General features: G+C 43.7%; 1 protein-coding gene across 1 annotated transcript in view; it reads right to left on the bottom strand.

The window, feature by feature from the left end:
• TENM2 (teneurin transmembrane protein 2) overlaps positions 1-15,556 on the bottom strand; it is a gene marked incomplete at its 5' end in the record, with an annotated part of 411,764 nt that overhangs the window by 203,304 nt on the left and 192,904 nt on the right. Inside the window, one exon of the mRNA XM_079918659.1 lies at positions 15,183-15,388. Within this exon, the coding sequence (XP_079774785.1) occupies positions 15,183-15,388 (206 nt within the window). The remainder of the gene's footprint in view (positions 1-15,182; positions 15,389-15,556) is intronic.

The raw sequence follows: 15,556 nt of genomic DNA, 5'->3' as shown, positions 1-15,556 counted from the left end.
GCGTTTGGGTAGGGGCCTGACAGAAGGAAGGAAGGAGCCACCTGAATATCAGGGAGGAGCATTCCAGAAAGAGGGAACAGCCAGTGCCAAAGCTACGAGACAGAATGAGCTTGGCATGACTCGGGGAGAGCAAGCGGGCCAGCACCGCGGAGTTGGAGGGAGTGCGGACAAGACCACGGGTCTGCAGGCTGCAGAGGGGACCAGCAGGCCACGGGGATGGATGCGACCCCTAGAGACCACACTGCTGTCAGCCCTGGAGATGAGGCAGGGAACCCGACATTCTTTGCCCTCAGAGAGCTGGCCTTCTAAAACTTCAGGGTTTCCTTTCAGTAGGACGGTAGCCCGACGGAAGGTCTGCAGAGACGGATGCTCTGACGAACGGTTATAAAAGATGAGACCAGACCCTTTTTCTGTAATAAAAAGAGAGCTTCTCACCCGGTGTGCTCACTGTGTCCGGTTCCCTTGAGGGCCCTCTGGAACTGGCAGGGGCTTTGGCGGTTTGCTGGGTGAAGATAAGCAGCTGACGGGTCCTGCCAAGCCCCACCCCCTGCCCACCAACTCCGTTATCAAGCCTAAAAGTGTGGTTTTTGAAGGAGTGTGTTTTGAATGTCTGGGATGGGATGGGGGGAATGTAGGGGGAATGAAAAATGAATAGAAAAGGATCGACTGTTACTGCTAAAGAGTGTTAGCACCAACTCTAATACCATGGTGAGATCCCAGCACGCCTCCTTCTCAGAGGTGTTTCAGAGGGATTTCCACGAGAAAGACAGATAAACTTTATCATATTTTTTTTTTGGCCACACCATGTGGCATGCTAGGATCCGACCAGGGATCGTACCCGTGCCCCCTGAGATGGAAGCACGGAGTCCTAACCACTGGACCACCAGGGAAGTCCCAACACGGACAAACTTTAAGGAATAAGGCCAGGCCAGGGCAAGGCAGGGACAATGCATTCCCTGGTAGGTGGCCCTTCCTTCTTGGGAATTCTTAGAGGGGCCTAATGCCAGTGCCCGGCAGCTACACAAGGGCGAGCTCTGCCTCGTCCACTGCTGCAGCCCCTCGACACACGGCACATAGTAGGTGCTCAATAAACGTTGGTGGAGTCCACTGTTATGGTCTGCCTCTGATAGAATGATGTATCTATCTGAAGACAGGGTCTTCTTGGGAGATTGTTAACCCTCTCCCACGAAATTTTCGAGATCAGGGAGAAACAGCTGAAAACCCTAAGTCCTGATCTCCTATTTTCAAGACTTCCCCTCAGTACATAAAAAGTGTGTGTTCCCAGTTTCAAGGGTAATTCATAGCTTTGTGGTGTTTGACCACTTTTTTCCTTTTATTTAACGTGGATTCCTAGCAGGGGCTGTGTACACGCCGTAAATCTGCAACAACTCAATCCAGGGTCACAGCTACTAAACCTCCAGAGGGGCTGCCCTCCTTGGTCCCTCCTGGCCTTGTAAGAGCCAGTTCTGAAAGGAAAAGCTATGTCCTCGTGGGTAAGTGACGGCTAAAGAAAAGCACCATTTTTAAAAAAGGACAATCGTTATGTGAAGCTTCGACACAGCCCATACAAAAGGGGGAATTTCACTGCCCTCGGCTTGGAATCATCTTTCCCTCTCTTCCCTTTCTCTTTGTCTGTTTAACTCACCTTCTAAGAGTCAGCTCGGGTAGCATCTCCTTCAGGAAGCTGTCCTAGAATCCTGCACAGGTTAGAATTGGTGGCCTATTTTCATGGTCTTCAACTACCTGTACCCAACTCTTTAGCTAACATTTGATGAATTTATCACACAAGAGACAGGAACAAACTTCATAAATGATACATGGCATTGACTTGGAGAAATGTACAACAGAATAGCGCTAGCAGGATGCACACCGTCCACCCCTCTCCCAGCCCACGAAGAGCTGGGCTCGGGCCGGACACGACTGGATGTGCCGTGCAGTGTGCCCCAGGAGAGGCACCCCGATCCCCCGCCACCTCGTATATTTATAAAAGGATTGAGAGGAGACAGGAATCCTGAGCTGTTTCCAGTCCTTCCAATCCTGACCGTGTTGGAAGACCCTGATCTTTGCAATCTGGATTAGTCTTGAGGAGGACCAAGGAAAACTCAGTTTGCAAACCAGCGCTGGTTTCTGCCAGAGACCTTGCCACTTTCTCCCTGTAGAGACCTCTGGTTGCTAGGTTACCTGCGAGTGAGCGGTAAGGGTCATAAGCAGTCAGACGAATCGACTGATCTCCACGGGGTGCTTACTATTTCCTAGGCATTATCTCATTTATTCTCACAACAACCTGATGAGGCACAGCCCTCATTTTACGGACGGCAAAGCTGAATCTAGACAGTCTCACCCACAAACCTCCAGCTACTACAGAGCAGAGATAAGATTCAAACCCAGACCAAGCTGATTCCGGAACGTCAGTTCTAATCTTCCACCCCGTACCGCATCTTCCAGCTCTCCCTACATGATGCTGCCGTTGTTGCTTAACTCGTCAGGTCCCTATCTTTTTAAATGCCTTTCATCTCTGCATCCCCAGTACTGACATTCAGTGAATATTTGTTGAGCACATGAATGGACTGATTTCATATTTCGTCTTCCCACAAGGCTATGCCCTCATCATGCTGCCTTTTGATCCAACCCAGGAGAAGGGTGGAAGGGACTGCTCTGAAGACCTAGTCAGCCACAGTGTATGGGTCAAGTTCAGCAAAAGTGATGAACATCTCAAGGCTATTCCAAGATGTGCCAAAGCTCTACCACGAGGTCAGAAGAATGGAAGTTTTTACCTCTCAGTGCCTTTCTGATGTGATTTCTTATTTACTGCACATTCCCATTTAATTGTCTTTAGACAGTGGTTTACCAACAATGTCACATTTGGCCCCGTGCCCTCCTCAGATCAACAGGAGGGTCTTATGTGGGCTGCTTGTGAAAATAAATCACTGAGGAGAGGGAGTAAGCTGGGAACGTGTCTAGTCACAAAATGCCTTCCCGAGGACAAAAGCGGAACAGAATCATGGGCACTGGTGGCTTCTCTCAAAGCTGGGCCTAAACCTTTCACCAGGCTGCACTGTGACCCTGGGCAAGTTACTTCAACTCTCTGAGTCTCTGCTCTCTAATCCCTAAGATGTGGACAGTAAAATTTCCTACCTCTGAGGGTCACTGTGAGTCCAGCCCAGCTCACAGTAAGCACCAGATCAATACCAGCTATTCTTATGGCTGTTGTTATTGTTACATAAGTGTGACATATTGTAACTCCTTTATGCTAGCAATTCTACTCTTAAGAATTCATCATAAGGAAATTATTAAAAGCTAAATAAATATTGAGCTGCATGAGGTGCTTGTATATTTCGGAGATTAATCCTTTGTCAATAGCTTTGTAGTCTAGTCTGAAGTCAGGGAGCCTGATTCCTCCAGCTCCGTTTTTCTTTCTCAAGATTGCTTTGGCTATTTGGGGTCTTTTGTGTTTCCATACAAAAACAAACAACCCAATCCAAAAATGGGCAGAAGATCTAAATAGACATTTCTCCAAAGAAGATATACAGATTGCCAACAAACACATGAAAGGATGCTCAACATCACTAATCATTAGAGAAATGCAAATCAAAACTACAATGAGGTATCACCTCACACTGGTCAGAATGGCCATCATCAGAAAATCTACAAACGATAAATGCTGGAGAGGGTGTGGAGAAAAGGGAACCCTCTTGCATTGTTGGTGGGAATGTAAGTTGATACAGCCACTATGGAGAACAGCATGGAGGAGATTCCTTAAAAAACTAAAAATAGAACTACCATATGACCCAGCAATCCCAGTGTTGGGCATATACCCAGAGAAAACCATAATTCAAAAAGAGTCATGTACCACAATGTTCATTGCAGCTCTATTTACAATAGCCAGGACATGGAAGCAACCTAAGTGTCCACTGACAGATGAATGGATAAAGAAGATGTGGCACATATATACAATGGAATATTACTCAGCCATAAAAAGAAACGAAATTTATTTGTAGTGAGGTGGATGGACCTAGAGTCTGTCATACAGAGTGAAGTAAGTCAGAAAGAGAAAAACAGATACTGTATGCTAACACATATGTATAGAATCTAAAAAAGAAAAAAAGAAAAAATGATTCTGATGAACCTAGGGGCAGGGCAGGAATAAAGATGCAGACGTAGAGAATGGACTTGAGGACACGGGGAGAGGGAAGGGTAAGCTGGGACGAAGTGAGAGTGGCATGGACATATATACACTACCAAATGTAAAATAGATAGCTAGTGGGAAGCAGCCTCATAGCACAGGGAGACCAGCTTGGTGCTTAGTGACCACCTAGAGGGGTGGGATAGGGAGACGCAAGAGGGAGGGGATATGGGATATATGTATACGTATAGCTGATTCACTTTGTTATACAGCAGAAACTAACACACCATTGTAAAGCAATTATACTCCAATAAAGATGTTAAAAAATTTTTAATCTATAGAATGAGTTATTTTTGAGGCATTTAAAATGAATTTATGGAAGAATATTCAAATTTAGAAAGTTGTTCCCTACTTATCATTATGCAAAGAATCAGAGTAAAAAGCGTATGTATGGTATGATCCTATATTTGTAAAAATGATTAATGCATGTGAACAGAAAATATACTAAAAATGTTAATGTTTTCTATTTTTCCTATCATTGGCATATATTCTTCTTATAATGAGAAAACCACAAATAAAAGTTATCTTTTAATAAAACAGTTGGAATTTGTTTTGTTTTGTTTGTTTGGGAGCTTGTGGGGTTTGCATTACGGATGCTTTGAAAAACATGATGATAGCTTATACCATTTCTTTGTGCCAGTCCAGTTGTAAGTGCTTTATAAAGATTACCTCGTTTACATCTAACAACAATGCTATGAATGTATAATATTATTATCTCCATCTTATAGATGAAGTAATCAGGGCACAGAGAGGCTGAGGGACTTGCCCAAGGTCACACAGCTTGGAAATACTGGAGGTTAAAATTCAAGATCAGGCAGTCTGGACTGGTCCACACCCTTACGCCCATGCTTGTCTGTGTCTGGAACAGCTGCATAGGCATTCCACAGAATGTTTATTTAAACTTTATTTTTGTGTATTTATATGTTTAAAAAATTATATTTAAATACCCTCCCTGACTTGACATATACAGTAGGATCTAGTTATCTGAGGATATTTGGAATTAATAAAAGGCCACTTAAAATGGATGCTCTTAACATTGACTGATTCGGAATTTACCTTGAAAAGTAAAACTGTAATTATGAAAGTATTTTTTATCTGATATCTAGGAATATTCAGGTTATACTTGCAACTACGCTCTAATTTTTAGAATGAACACTGAGCTTTCCTACGTACACAAACATGCGACACCAAACATTTCATTGTCCCTCCACTTCACTGACTGCAAAATGCATCCTGTTTTCAGAGATGTCAAAAGATGAGCATCGTGTGTATCTCAGAGTTGATGAAATACTCGAGAACAATGCAGCATCCCTGTAGCTTGACTGGTGCAACACAATCCAATGTAAACATACTGGAGGTCTCCATCAAATTTTCCAGGACCTCTCTTTACGATATTAGAACCGCCCTCTTGGAAGCGCTGATCTTGTCACCTTCCTTGTCACTTCTCTCTGCCACAGTATTTAACTGTGCTACCTCAGCCCGATCTGCATTTACCAAGGCTTCCCTGGGCGCTTACAGGCAGATCTCCAGCATCACTTTTGTTGACTTAATGAAATTCTCGTCTTGGGCTTGAGTTGTAATTTTACTCTGTCAGCATTCGTGTTGACATTGTACTGCAGGATGTTCCTGGAAATGACTGCCGGCAGAGAGGAGAAAAAGGAGGTGCCAGTCTGCTGTGTTCAGTGCATACCAGCTTTGTGACCCTAAGCTCTGCCTCAGTTCTTTCGTCTGTAAAATGGGGCTGCTCCTAATGGTGCCTACCTCACAGGGTTGTTGTGAAGAGAAAATAATTCATGTGAAACAGTCCTTGGCACATTGGAGCCCTCAAATAATGCTGACTATTATTATTATAACTAGTGTTAAATGGGGAGGGATCTCTGAGTGGAGAACATTTTTATAAGAGATCAGATGACTGATAGTCATTTTTGTCTTCTAACATCTTTGGCTTCCCTACAAACATCTGTACTGAGGGGGGCTTCAATGAACATTTTAAAAGCTGTTAATTTTTGTGAAGATCTTGGAATAAATCTTTTCTAAATATCTCTGAACACAGATCTGAACTTCTGTTACTCTGCTGTTTATTAGAAAACTTCAAGATCTGCACTGGGCTTTCTCTGAATCCACCTGATGTGTGTCTGCTCAGATAAGGTTGTATAAGCAACTGCGCTGGTGGATCCTGCAAGCAAATGCCAGGCAGAGCAGAGGTTCAAGTTCATGTCAGGATGTTAAACCACGAATGCAGTTTCAAATGAACATGTAACTGCACCCCAATGTTCCCAGTAGCACTATTTACAATAGCCAAGATATAGAGGCAACCTAAGTGTCCATCAACAGATGAATGGATAAAGAAGATGTGGTGTATATATACAATGGAATACTACTCAGCCATATAAAAGAATGAAATTTTGACATGTGCAGCTACATGGATGGACTTGGAGGGCATTATGCTAAATGAAGTAAGTCAGACAGAGAAAGACAAATAATGTATGATACCACTTATATGTGGAACCTAAAAAATATAACAAACTAGTGACTATAACAAAAAGAAGCGGACTCACAGATACGGAGAACAAACTGGGAGTCACCAGTGGAGAGAGGGAAGAGGGGAGGGGAAATATAGGGGTAGGCGAGTAAGAGGCACAAACTATTAGGTATAAAATAAGCTACAAGGATATATTGTACAATGTGGGGAATATAGCCAATATTTTCTAATAACTATAAATAGAGTAGAACCTTTAAAAATTGTGAATCACTATGTTGTAACCTGTAACATATAATATTGTGCACGACTATACTTCAATTAAAAAAAAAGAACATGTAGCATGTTCCAGAATGGTGTTTTTTTTTTTTTTTTTAATAAAGAGTTTCACAGCTTATTTTAAGTTTGGGGTGCCACCTCTCTACTTCTGTATCTAAGGCAAGGGATGTGAGTAGATATTTTAAGTGATTTAACCTTGAAACGATTATTTTCTATCTCTCCTCCTTCAAGCTTGTGGATCAATTTAATTGAAGACCAGCCAGAGCCTGTAAGGGAAATGATGAAAGAAAATACAGTTGCTCTTTGCAACTGCTTATATATATTCACTGTGATTTTTCTCAAAGCTGTGCAGACAAAACAAAGTACATAAATAAATTGAATCCTGAGAGTGCTATAAGATTAGAGTCATCATCTATAACCTCTTAATGCTTGTTTTACTCAAAATAGACTCAAGCTTGTCACAGACCTACTTTTCTTAAAGACAGAGAGATTACTAAAATTAAGAAAAGTATAAAGAACATGGTGACAAATCACCCATATTTCAACCACTCAAATGAATAAATGTTAGCATTGTGTCATATTTATTTTCAGTCTTTGTACGTGTGTGAGCAGGCATGTGTCTTAGAGATGGGGAAGGGCTTGCCTTACCTTTAATGTTTTATTATGGATAAAAACAAGTACTTTTTTTTTTTGACAGGAGGCAAAATACACAGAATTTACTTTTCATTCTAGGGTGTGGCAGGCAGATGATCCTTCAGGAAATTTTATTTTATTTTATTTTTTATACAGTAGGTTCTTATTAGTTATCTATTCTATACATATTAGTGTATGTATGTCAATCCCAATCTCCCAGTTCATCCCACCTTCACCACACATCCCACCGCCCTGCTGAACAAGTACCTTTTTTTTTCTTTTGTGGTACATGGGTGTCTCACTGTTGTGGCCTCTCCCCTTGCGGAGCACAGGCTCCGGACGCGCAGGCTCAGCGGCCATGGCTCACGGGCCCAGCCGCTCTGCGGCATGTGGGATCTTCCCGGACCGGGGCACGAACCCGTGTCCCCTGCATCAGCGGGCGGACTCTCAACCACTGTGCCACCAGGGAAGCCCTTTGAACAAGTACCTTTTAAACCTAATTCTCAGTCCTGTTCTCCTCACCTATTCCTACGGGTGACTAACCTCATGAGTTTAGTTTCTCTCTCTGTGTCTCTGTCTCCATCTGTATACATGATTATTAACGTACGCACATATAAACATATATATATATACACACACACACACAAACATACATACACAGAGATCAAAACATTACAATAGTAAATATGGATTTGAATTACAAACCATGCTTATACTAATAAAACTGTCACATTGATTTGTTTTATATATGGGGTTCTACAGAAGATTTCACTTGAAGATTAAGGTCTTTGTCTGGAAAATTTGAAACTCTTGACTTACAGCACCTCTGAGACTCTGCTCAGTCTAAATATGTGGTTTGGCACTGCCCCTTTTACTCATCCCTGCTTTCTCTGTTTCTATCTTTCTCCCCGAGTTCCATGTTCTCAATAATTGACTTTTTTGAAAACATTCAACGTGCCCTCCCCGTGCATGTCCCTCAGTACAAGGCCCCTTGTAAAACTCAAGCATCTTCTGAGATTTTTCCTGCTTGGTGACTGCCCAGGAGGGTACCCACTGATTTAATTGGCAGTTTCCATTCCTATCAGGAGGCCACCAGATAATCACAAGGGGTGCCCTGAGAAAGACCTTTCCAAAAGCACTTTTAGTCCAATACAGAAGAAAGCAAGGTTCTCTTGGTTTCACAAACTCTTTCTCCATACCTCAAGCTCTTTTGCAAAGGAAGGGTCTGAAAAACATGCCGGTAAAAATATGCCTTCCTTCAAAATGAAATTAAAATGCTATGTGGTGGGCTATGCAAGCTGACAGCCCCAAACCCTGGTATTCTCTCCCCACTAAGATCCCAGAACGCAGCTCTGCAGGAAGACAGAAGTCCAAGGAGAGCCTGTCTGCCTGGATCATGGGCACTGGACAGGGGCATAGTGACAGAAGCAGGCTGCTCAGAACACGTGGGCGTCCCACTGACCCACGGATCCAGTTACTTCCACCTCTAATGGAAACTGTGTGCAGTTGACTTGCTTGGGCAAGAGAGAAGGGGACAAGGAAAGAGGGAATTCATTTTCAAACAAGGCTCTGAATTGGAAAGGGATAAACCGAGCTGGCGAACAGCTAACCCCACCCATCGCTATTTATAAATCTGCTTTGAAAAAATGTCATTTAGGGGAATTCTGCTGAAGAGGACAATAGGAATGTTTGCTCGGCTCATTTGATCTTGGTCTGCACATGCTCGATCTGCCATATTTGCATTTTTTTGGTATGATCATGGGGCAATTTGTGGTCTCTTAAATCGTTCCCTTCTATCGTTCAATGAATGTGCGGATAGTTTTGCTTCCCATCCCACAGACACACCTCAGAGTAAAGCACTGGGGTTGACAGTGTCTGCTTCCATCTTAGCGTCATTTAATCCCTACTACCTGCCTCTAATCAACCCTTACAGCTGGAGCTGTAAGCCCACCCCACACGTTCAAGTTGCCTCTGGAAGTGACTGGGCTCATGGCTCCATCAGTCTGAGTGATGAAATAGGCGTTTTTAATACTCGCTAAACAGGATTGGGGAGAAGGTGAAGTCCCAGCAGACCTCCCCAGCGTTAACTGCATCTTGTTGGTTCGGTTAATCATGTACCTAATTTGCCGATTATTGACTTGTTCTCACGCAGGATTTTACTTGGCTTGACATATCAGTAGCAATCCGTGATGAACTGTCAAGTAAACCTGCTCCCTGCCTTAACCACCCAGATGCTCACTTGCATCAACAGCTTCTGAGAGTTCCTTTGATCCCTAGCACTGCATCCGGGTCAGATGATGATGATGATGACGATCTTTAAGTCTCACCAGTTTCCCTTCTAGAACTGGGCTCAAGCAAACCTGACACAGTTTGTAGGATTCCAAATACTCGGCAGGATGGACTAGGCTACCTTACATACACCAGCCCCATGAGAATTTGAGTTGGTAGGTTGACAATGGCTTAGATCAACTTTTGTTTTTCTTTTTTGTCTAGGTCTTAAAAAAATGGAATGCAGGGCACCAAAATGCTGCATTTAAAAGACAATGGGGGGCTTCCCTGGTGGCGCAGTGGTTGAGAGTCCGCCTGCCAATGCAGGAGACACGGGTTCGTGCCCCGGTCCGGGAAGATCCCACATGCCGCGGAGCGGCTGGGCCCGTGAGCCATGGCCGCTGAGCCTGCGCGTCCGGAGCCTGTGCCCCGCAACGGGAGAGGCCACAACAGCGAGAGGCCCACGTAACGCAAAAAAAAAAAAAAAAAAGACAATGGGGGCTTCCCTGGTGGCGCAGTGGTTGAGAGTCCACCTGCCGATGCAGGGGACATGGGTTCGTGCCCCGGTCTGGGAAGATCCCACATGCCGCGGAGCGGCTGGGCCCTTGAGCCATGGCCACTGAGCCTGCGCGTCTGGAGCCCGTGCTCCACAACGGGAGAGGCCACAACAGCGAGAGGCCCATGTACCGCAAAAAAAAAAAAAAGACAATGGGATAGCTACCTTTCTAACAGACAAGGATTAAACAATGATATCCAGTTTATGCAAGAGTTCAAGTAAATAATACGGGCACTTACTGCCGCTGGTGGGCAGGAGAGTAGGGAGGGTAATTGGTATAAACTTTCAGAAGGAAAATTTGGCAATTAGTATAAAATCCATAAGGGTTACTTTCAGGAAAAGAACTAAGGGTGTACACAAAGACTAGCCATGAGGACAGGTCTCCCAATATTTTATCGTAAGGCATAAGGGCCTTTCATTGGGATATCTGGTGCCCCTCTACCCAGGAACCTCAGAGGACTGTAATTCCAGCTCCATGGAAGTTAGGATCTGACTTGCTTTGGTCCATATGAGAAGGACTTAAATGATACGTGACATTTCCAAGCCGAAGTCTTTCGGGATTGGTGCATAACTCACCATCTTCTCCTTCCTTTGCGATAGGGTACTAGTTATGTTCCTGACAGTGGAAATTCCACAGGTCCGTGCCCTTGAATGAGACTGACACTGAGCAAAGCCCAGTATCACCCAAAGTGAACACGTGAAGTAGGATGTTCCCAACCTCCACATGTTTGCCATTTGGGGTTGGATAACTCCTTGCTGTGGAGAGTTCTCCTGTGCGCGTTTAGCAGCAGCCCACCTGCCACTGCCTGCCAGGAGCAACCTCTCCCCAGGGTGACAACCAAAAATATTTCCAGACACTGAAGAATGCCTCTGGGGTAGGGAAGAATTGCCCTGTGTTGAGAACCACTGATATAAACAAGAAATAGCCTCTGTTGCTTTAAGCCACTTAGATGCTGAGTTTTTTTTGTTTTTTTTTATACTGCCACTGATATCTTTTTTTTTTTTTTTTTTTTTGCGGTACGCGGGACTCTCACTGCTGTGGCCTCTCCCGTTGCGGAGCACAGGCTCCGGACGCGCAGGCTCAGCGGCCATGGCTCAAGGGCCCAGCCGCTCTGCGGCATGTGGGATCTTCCCGGACCGGGGCACGAACCTGTGCCCCCTGCATCGGCAGGTGGACTCTCAACCACTGCGCCACCAGGGAAGCCCGTGCCACTGATAACCTTTTACTATAGCAAAAACACTACATAACTATTCAGCAAAAGGGGACTGCTTCCAATTACGGGTGTTTTTACTTCCTTTTGTTTTTCTGTGCTTTTAAAATTTTTCTGTAATGAAAACAATTTGTCCTTTGATAAGAAGAAAAAAACGAGAAAATTAATTTTATTTTAAAAACCTATATTTACATCATTGCTTATCGACAGACAGTATTGACTAGGGCCACGCAGGATTTCTAAGTACAGTGAAACACTAGTGTACCATATCTTTATATTGTGCTTCTGTTTGCAGAGTGTTTTCCCATCCTCCCTTTGTTGTGGTAGGGGTAGTGTAATTATAGCAACACTGTGAGGCAGGGAACACAGGTAGACAGGGAAACTGAGGCTAAGAGAGGTTAAGGCGCATGTCCGAGGACACCTGGTTAGCACGTAGCAGGGACTCCATCCTCAGTTTTCTAATTCCAGGACCTTCTCCCCTATGCCATGCTACCTCTGTATTGTATCGCTGTAGAAAGCCACGTTCAAAAAGTCAACTGGGACAGACTCTGATTCTTTGGGAAATTTAAACAGGTAAGAAAGGATTCTCCCCTGTATTTAATATCCTTGGACAAGGAAACCAAATCTTGTAGGCACTTGGTCAGAGCATGATACTCAATAAAATTTAAGCACAGCCATTCATGCAATGCAGCCGAGAGAATTTCATATTCCTCCCCCTCCCCACTTCTTCCTCTTTCTCTCTTTTCAGCTCAAATGAGTCACCTTGGCTAGCCTGCCAATCCCCATAGAACGTATGTTCCTTGATAGGATATACCAATAGAAATGAAAAATTCTATAATGGTTTGAGACGTGAGTTAGTCACCTATCACTGCGAGGGGCTAAGCTCCATCTCCTCCAGGAAACGTAGCTCATCAAATGGACACGAAGGCACGTTATGATAGCGAATGATCGTGAGAATGCGTGGGGAGTCGCCTTCTCCTCGCTTTCTCTTTTTAAGAAGCGCCCCTGTATTGTACCTGTCTTGTGCATTCTAAGCATCTGCACCTTGTCTTGCTTACCGGACCCTCCGACGCATGCTAAACTCCCAAATTGGGAGCTGGACGGCAACCCTCTGTGCACACCTATTCATTTCCCTTCCCATGAAATGGGAAGGGGCTGTCCCCGGAGTGCAGCTATTTTGAGAGGCCGATCACTAGAACAATCACCGGCTTAGCAGGAGATGGACAGCGTGGTGTAGCCACAAAAGAAGGAGAGACATTGTCATTGAGGGTTTGAGTCCTGAATGTCAGAACAGCGGGGAACCTGGGAAGAGTACGTTTCTGCCTGCTGTCCACTATCACTCAGTTTCAGAGGCTTACCTACTTGACTTGCCATGATCGCTGGCCCTTCCATGATTCTGCTCAGAGCATGCAAGCGAAGGGGGATAGCAGTGCTTCAGAACAATGTCAAAAGGGAGAGGTTCCCCCCCGCCCCAGCCTCAAAGCTCCTAGCATCCAAGGGGCTGATAGGGAAGTTATGCTCAGCTGTGCCCAGAGGCATGTTCCTACTTACTCAAATAATGCCAACAAGTAGATTTCACTGCTGTCAATCTTTCATTATGCTACAGTAGAAAGAGTGGAGCCTGAAGGTCAGGGAGACCCCCTAACAATTTGCATAACTTCCCAGACCAGCACCCTGCACCTGGCCAGAAGTTACAGAAATGCCTCAGCGACTCCTCTTAGCTGAATCCTTCTCTTTCTCTTGATGAGAATCTCTTTAAAGGACAGATGTGATTTTTGTAACAAGAGTTCTGCTTGGTCATGGGCTACGTTAACTCATCTCTAGATAATCAGTGCTTAGACCAATAAATATTTTTCTGGATGGATGGATGGAGGACTTATTGATTACCACTTTACACATTGATCCCTATAGCATGGGCTGTGTATGTTAATATAAACCTACACAGCTCTCCCTGCTCAAAAAAGAAGTGGTCCTTTTAGTCCCTTATATCGATCGTTTCAGGCTGTAAAGATGGGACTGCAAATACATTTCATCTTGAGAGCCAACACCAGTCAATTGGTGGTGGCTGCCTTTAGGGTTCTCTTGGAGGTATCTGTGCACTGAGTTTAGTGAGGAAAAAGTGCAGTCATCGATTAGCAATGTCTGCTGTGAGCTAAGGACAAAGAAATGGTGGCCTGACTGCTTTGCATTTGCCAAGGGGTTTAAAGCTTTAAATTCTTCCAGTTGAATTTTCTGGATGAATACCTTCCCAACACATGTTTAAAAAGGTCAGCTTTGACTGGATATAATGGGTGGTTAAGGGTGTTTTTCCCTCCACTGCTGTATTTTCCTAATGTACTTCTTTACCTACTTGCTGGATTTGAAAGCAAATGAGGCGGGAAAACACTGCTTGGTTTTCCTTAGGATATACAATTCTTACTGGAAAAGAAAACCAAACTAGATGAGGGTGAATTTATCCCAAGTGGGATGTATAAGAAAATCTCTACCAGGAAAAATGAAAGGAGGAGTGAGAAGAAAAACAATGAAATCCATAATCTAATCTAATCTTGTCATTCCCAACGCTGGGAATAATCTCACTTACGCAGTGTCAAGCACTTCCCAAGGCACTTAGTACAGGGAAGCACAGGGAAGCCACAGAGAAATGGTTGCTGAATTTTGGTTAATGTTACGTCACTCTTTTCAAACACAGTGGGATGTCTCCTAGTGATGTTTTAACAAATAACTAGACCCCTTCAACAAAAAGTACCCAAGGATGAGCAAAGGTCTGGCAAAGGTGACGTCATCAGGTGGGGAGGTAACCATTTTCTTTTTCTGAGAAATAGTTCCCGTAACATAAATTTAACCACTTTACAGTTTGGTAGTTTTTAGTATATTCACTATGTTGTGCAACCATCACCGCTATCTAATTTCAGAGTATTTGCGTCACCCCGAAAAGAAACCCCAAAGGTATTAGCAGTCAGTCCCGATTCTTTCCTCCCTCTCCCCTGGCAATCACTAATCTCCTTTTTGTCTCTAAGGATTTGCCTATTCCAGACAATACAAATGGAATCAAACGGTATGTAGCCTTCTGTATCTGGCTTCTTTCATTTAGCATAACATTTTCAAGATTCATCCATGTTGTAGCATGTAACAATATTTCATTCCCTTTTTTTAAAAAAAATAGTTCATTCCCTTTTATGTCTGAATACTATCCCATGGTAGGGATAGATCACATTTTGTTTCTCCATTCATTAGTTGATGGACATTTGGGTTGTTTCCACTTTGGGGCTATTATGAATAAACACTGCTATGAACATTTGTGCATATTGTTAAATGAGAAATAAAGTTTTCAATTCTCTGTAGGAATACACCTATTAGTGGAGCTGCTGGATCATACTGTAATTCTTTGTTTAACTTTTGGAAGAACCATTGAATTCTCTTCCACAGTGGCCCTCCGTTGTACATTCCCACAAAGCATACAGGAGGGTTCCAACTGTTATTGTCCATCCTTTAGTTATAACCATCCTAGTAGGTGTGAAGTGGTGTTTTTTTTTTTTTTTTTTAAACTCATGGCTATATCAAGCATGTTCCTACCTGGGCATGAGACGGTGGAAGTCCTCTTCTTATGTAAACACCGAAGAGAGCATCCTTCCCGAGGGAGATATTGAACTTTAAGAACTGGGGTTGACTGATGTGAATCTGTGATCTCCAAAACACGCCAGGTGGGACTTCTTGGGTCACCCGCCGACCAACTTCCGCTTCGCCACTGTCTATGCTGCTGTTCTTCAAGAACCAGGGCACTGGAAGATAGGAATTGACACCAAGTCCATGACATGTGTACACATTAGTTGGCTCTACATTTCTGTTTGATTATATGCCAGTATTTAAAAAATATATGATGGTGAAACCCATGGCAAATTTCTCTTTAGGTCACAACTTAAAATATCTAGGTTTTAAATAAGAATCCT

This window comes from Stenella coeruleoalba (genome assembly GCF_951394435.1).
Source record: "Stenella coeruleoalba genome assembly, chromosome: 3".
NCBI lineage: Eukaryota > Metazoa > Chordata > Mammalia > Artiodactyla > Delphinidae > Stenella > Stenella coeruleoalba.
The sequence above is the reverse complement of the archived record's forward strand: the minus strand, read 5'-3'. Positions and strand labels throughout refer to the sequence as shown.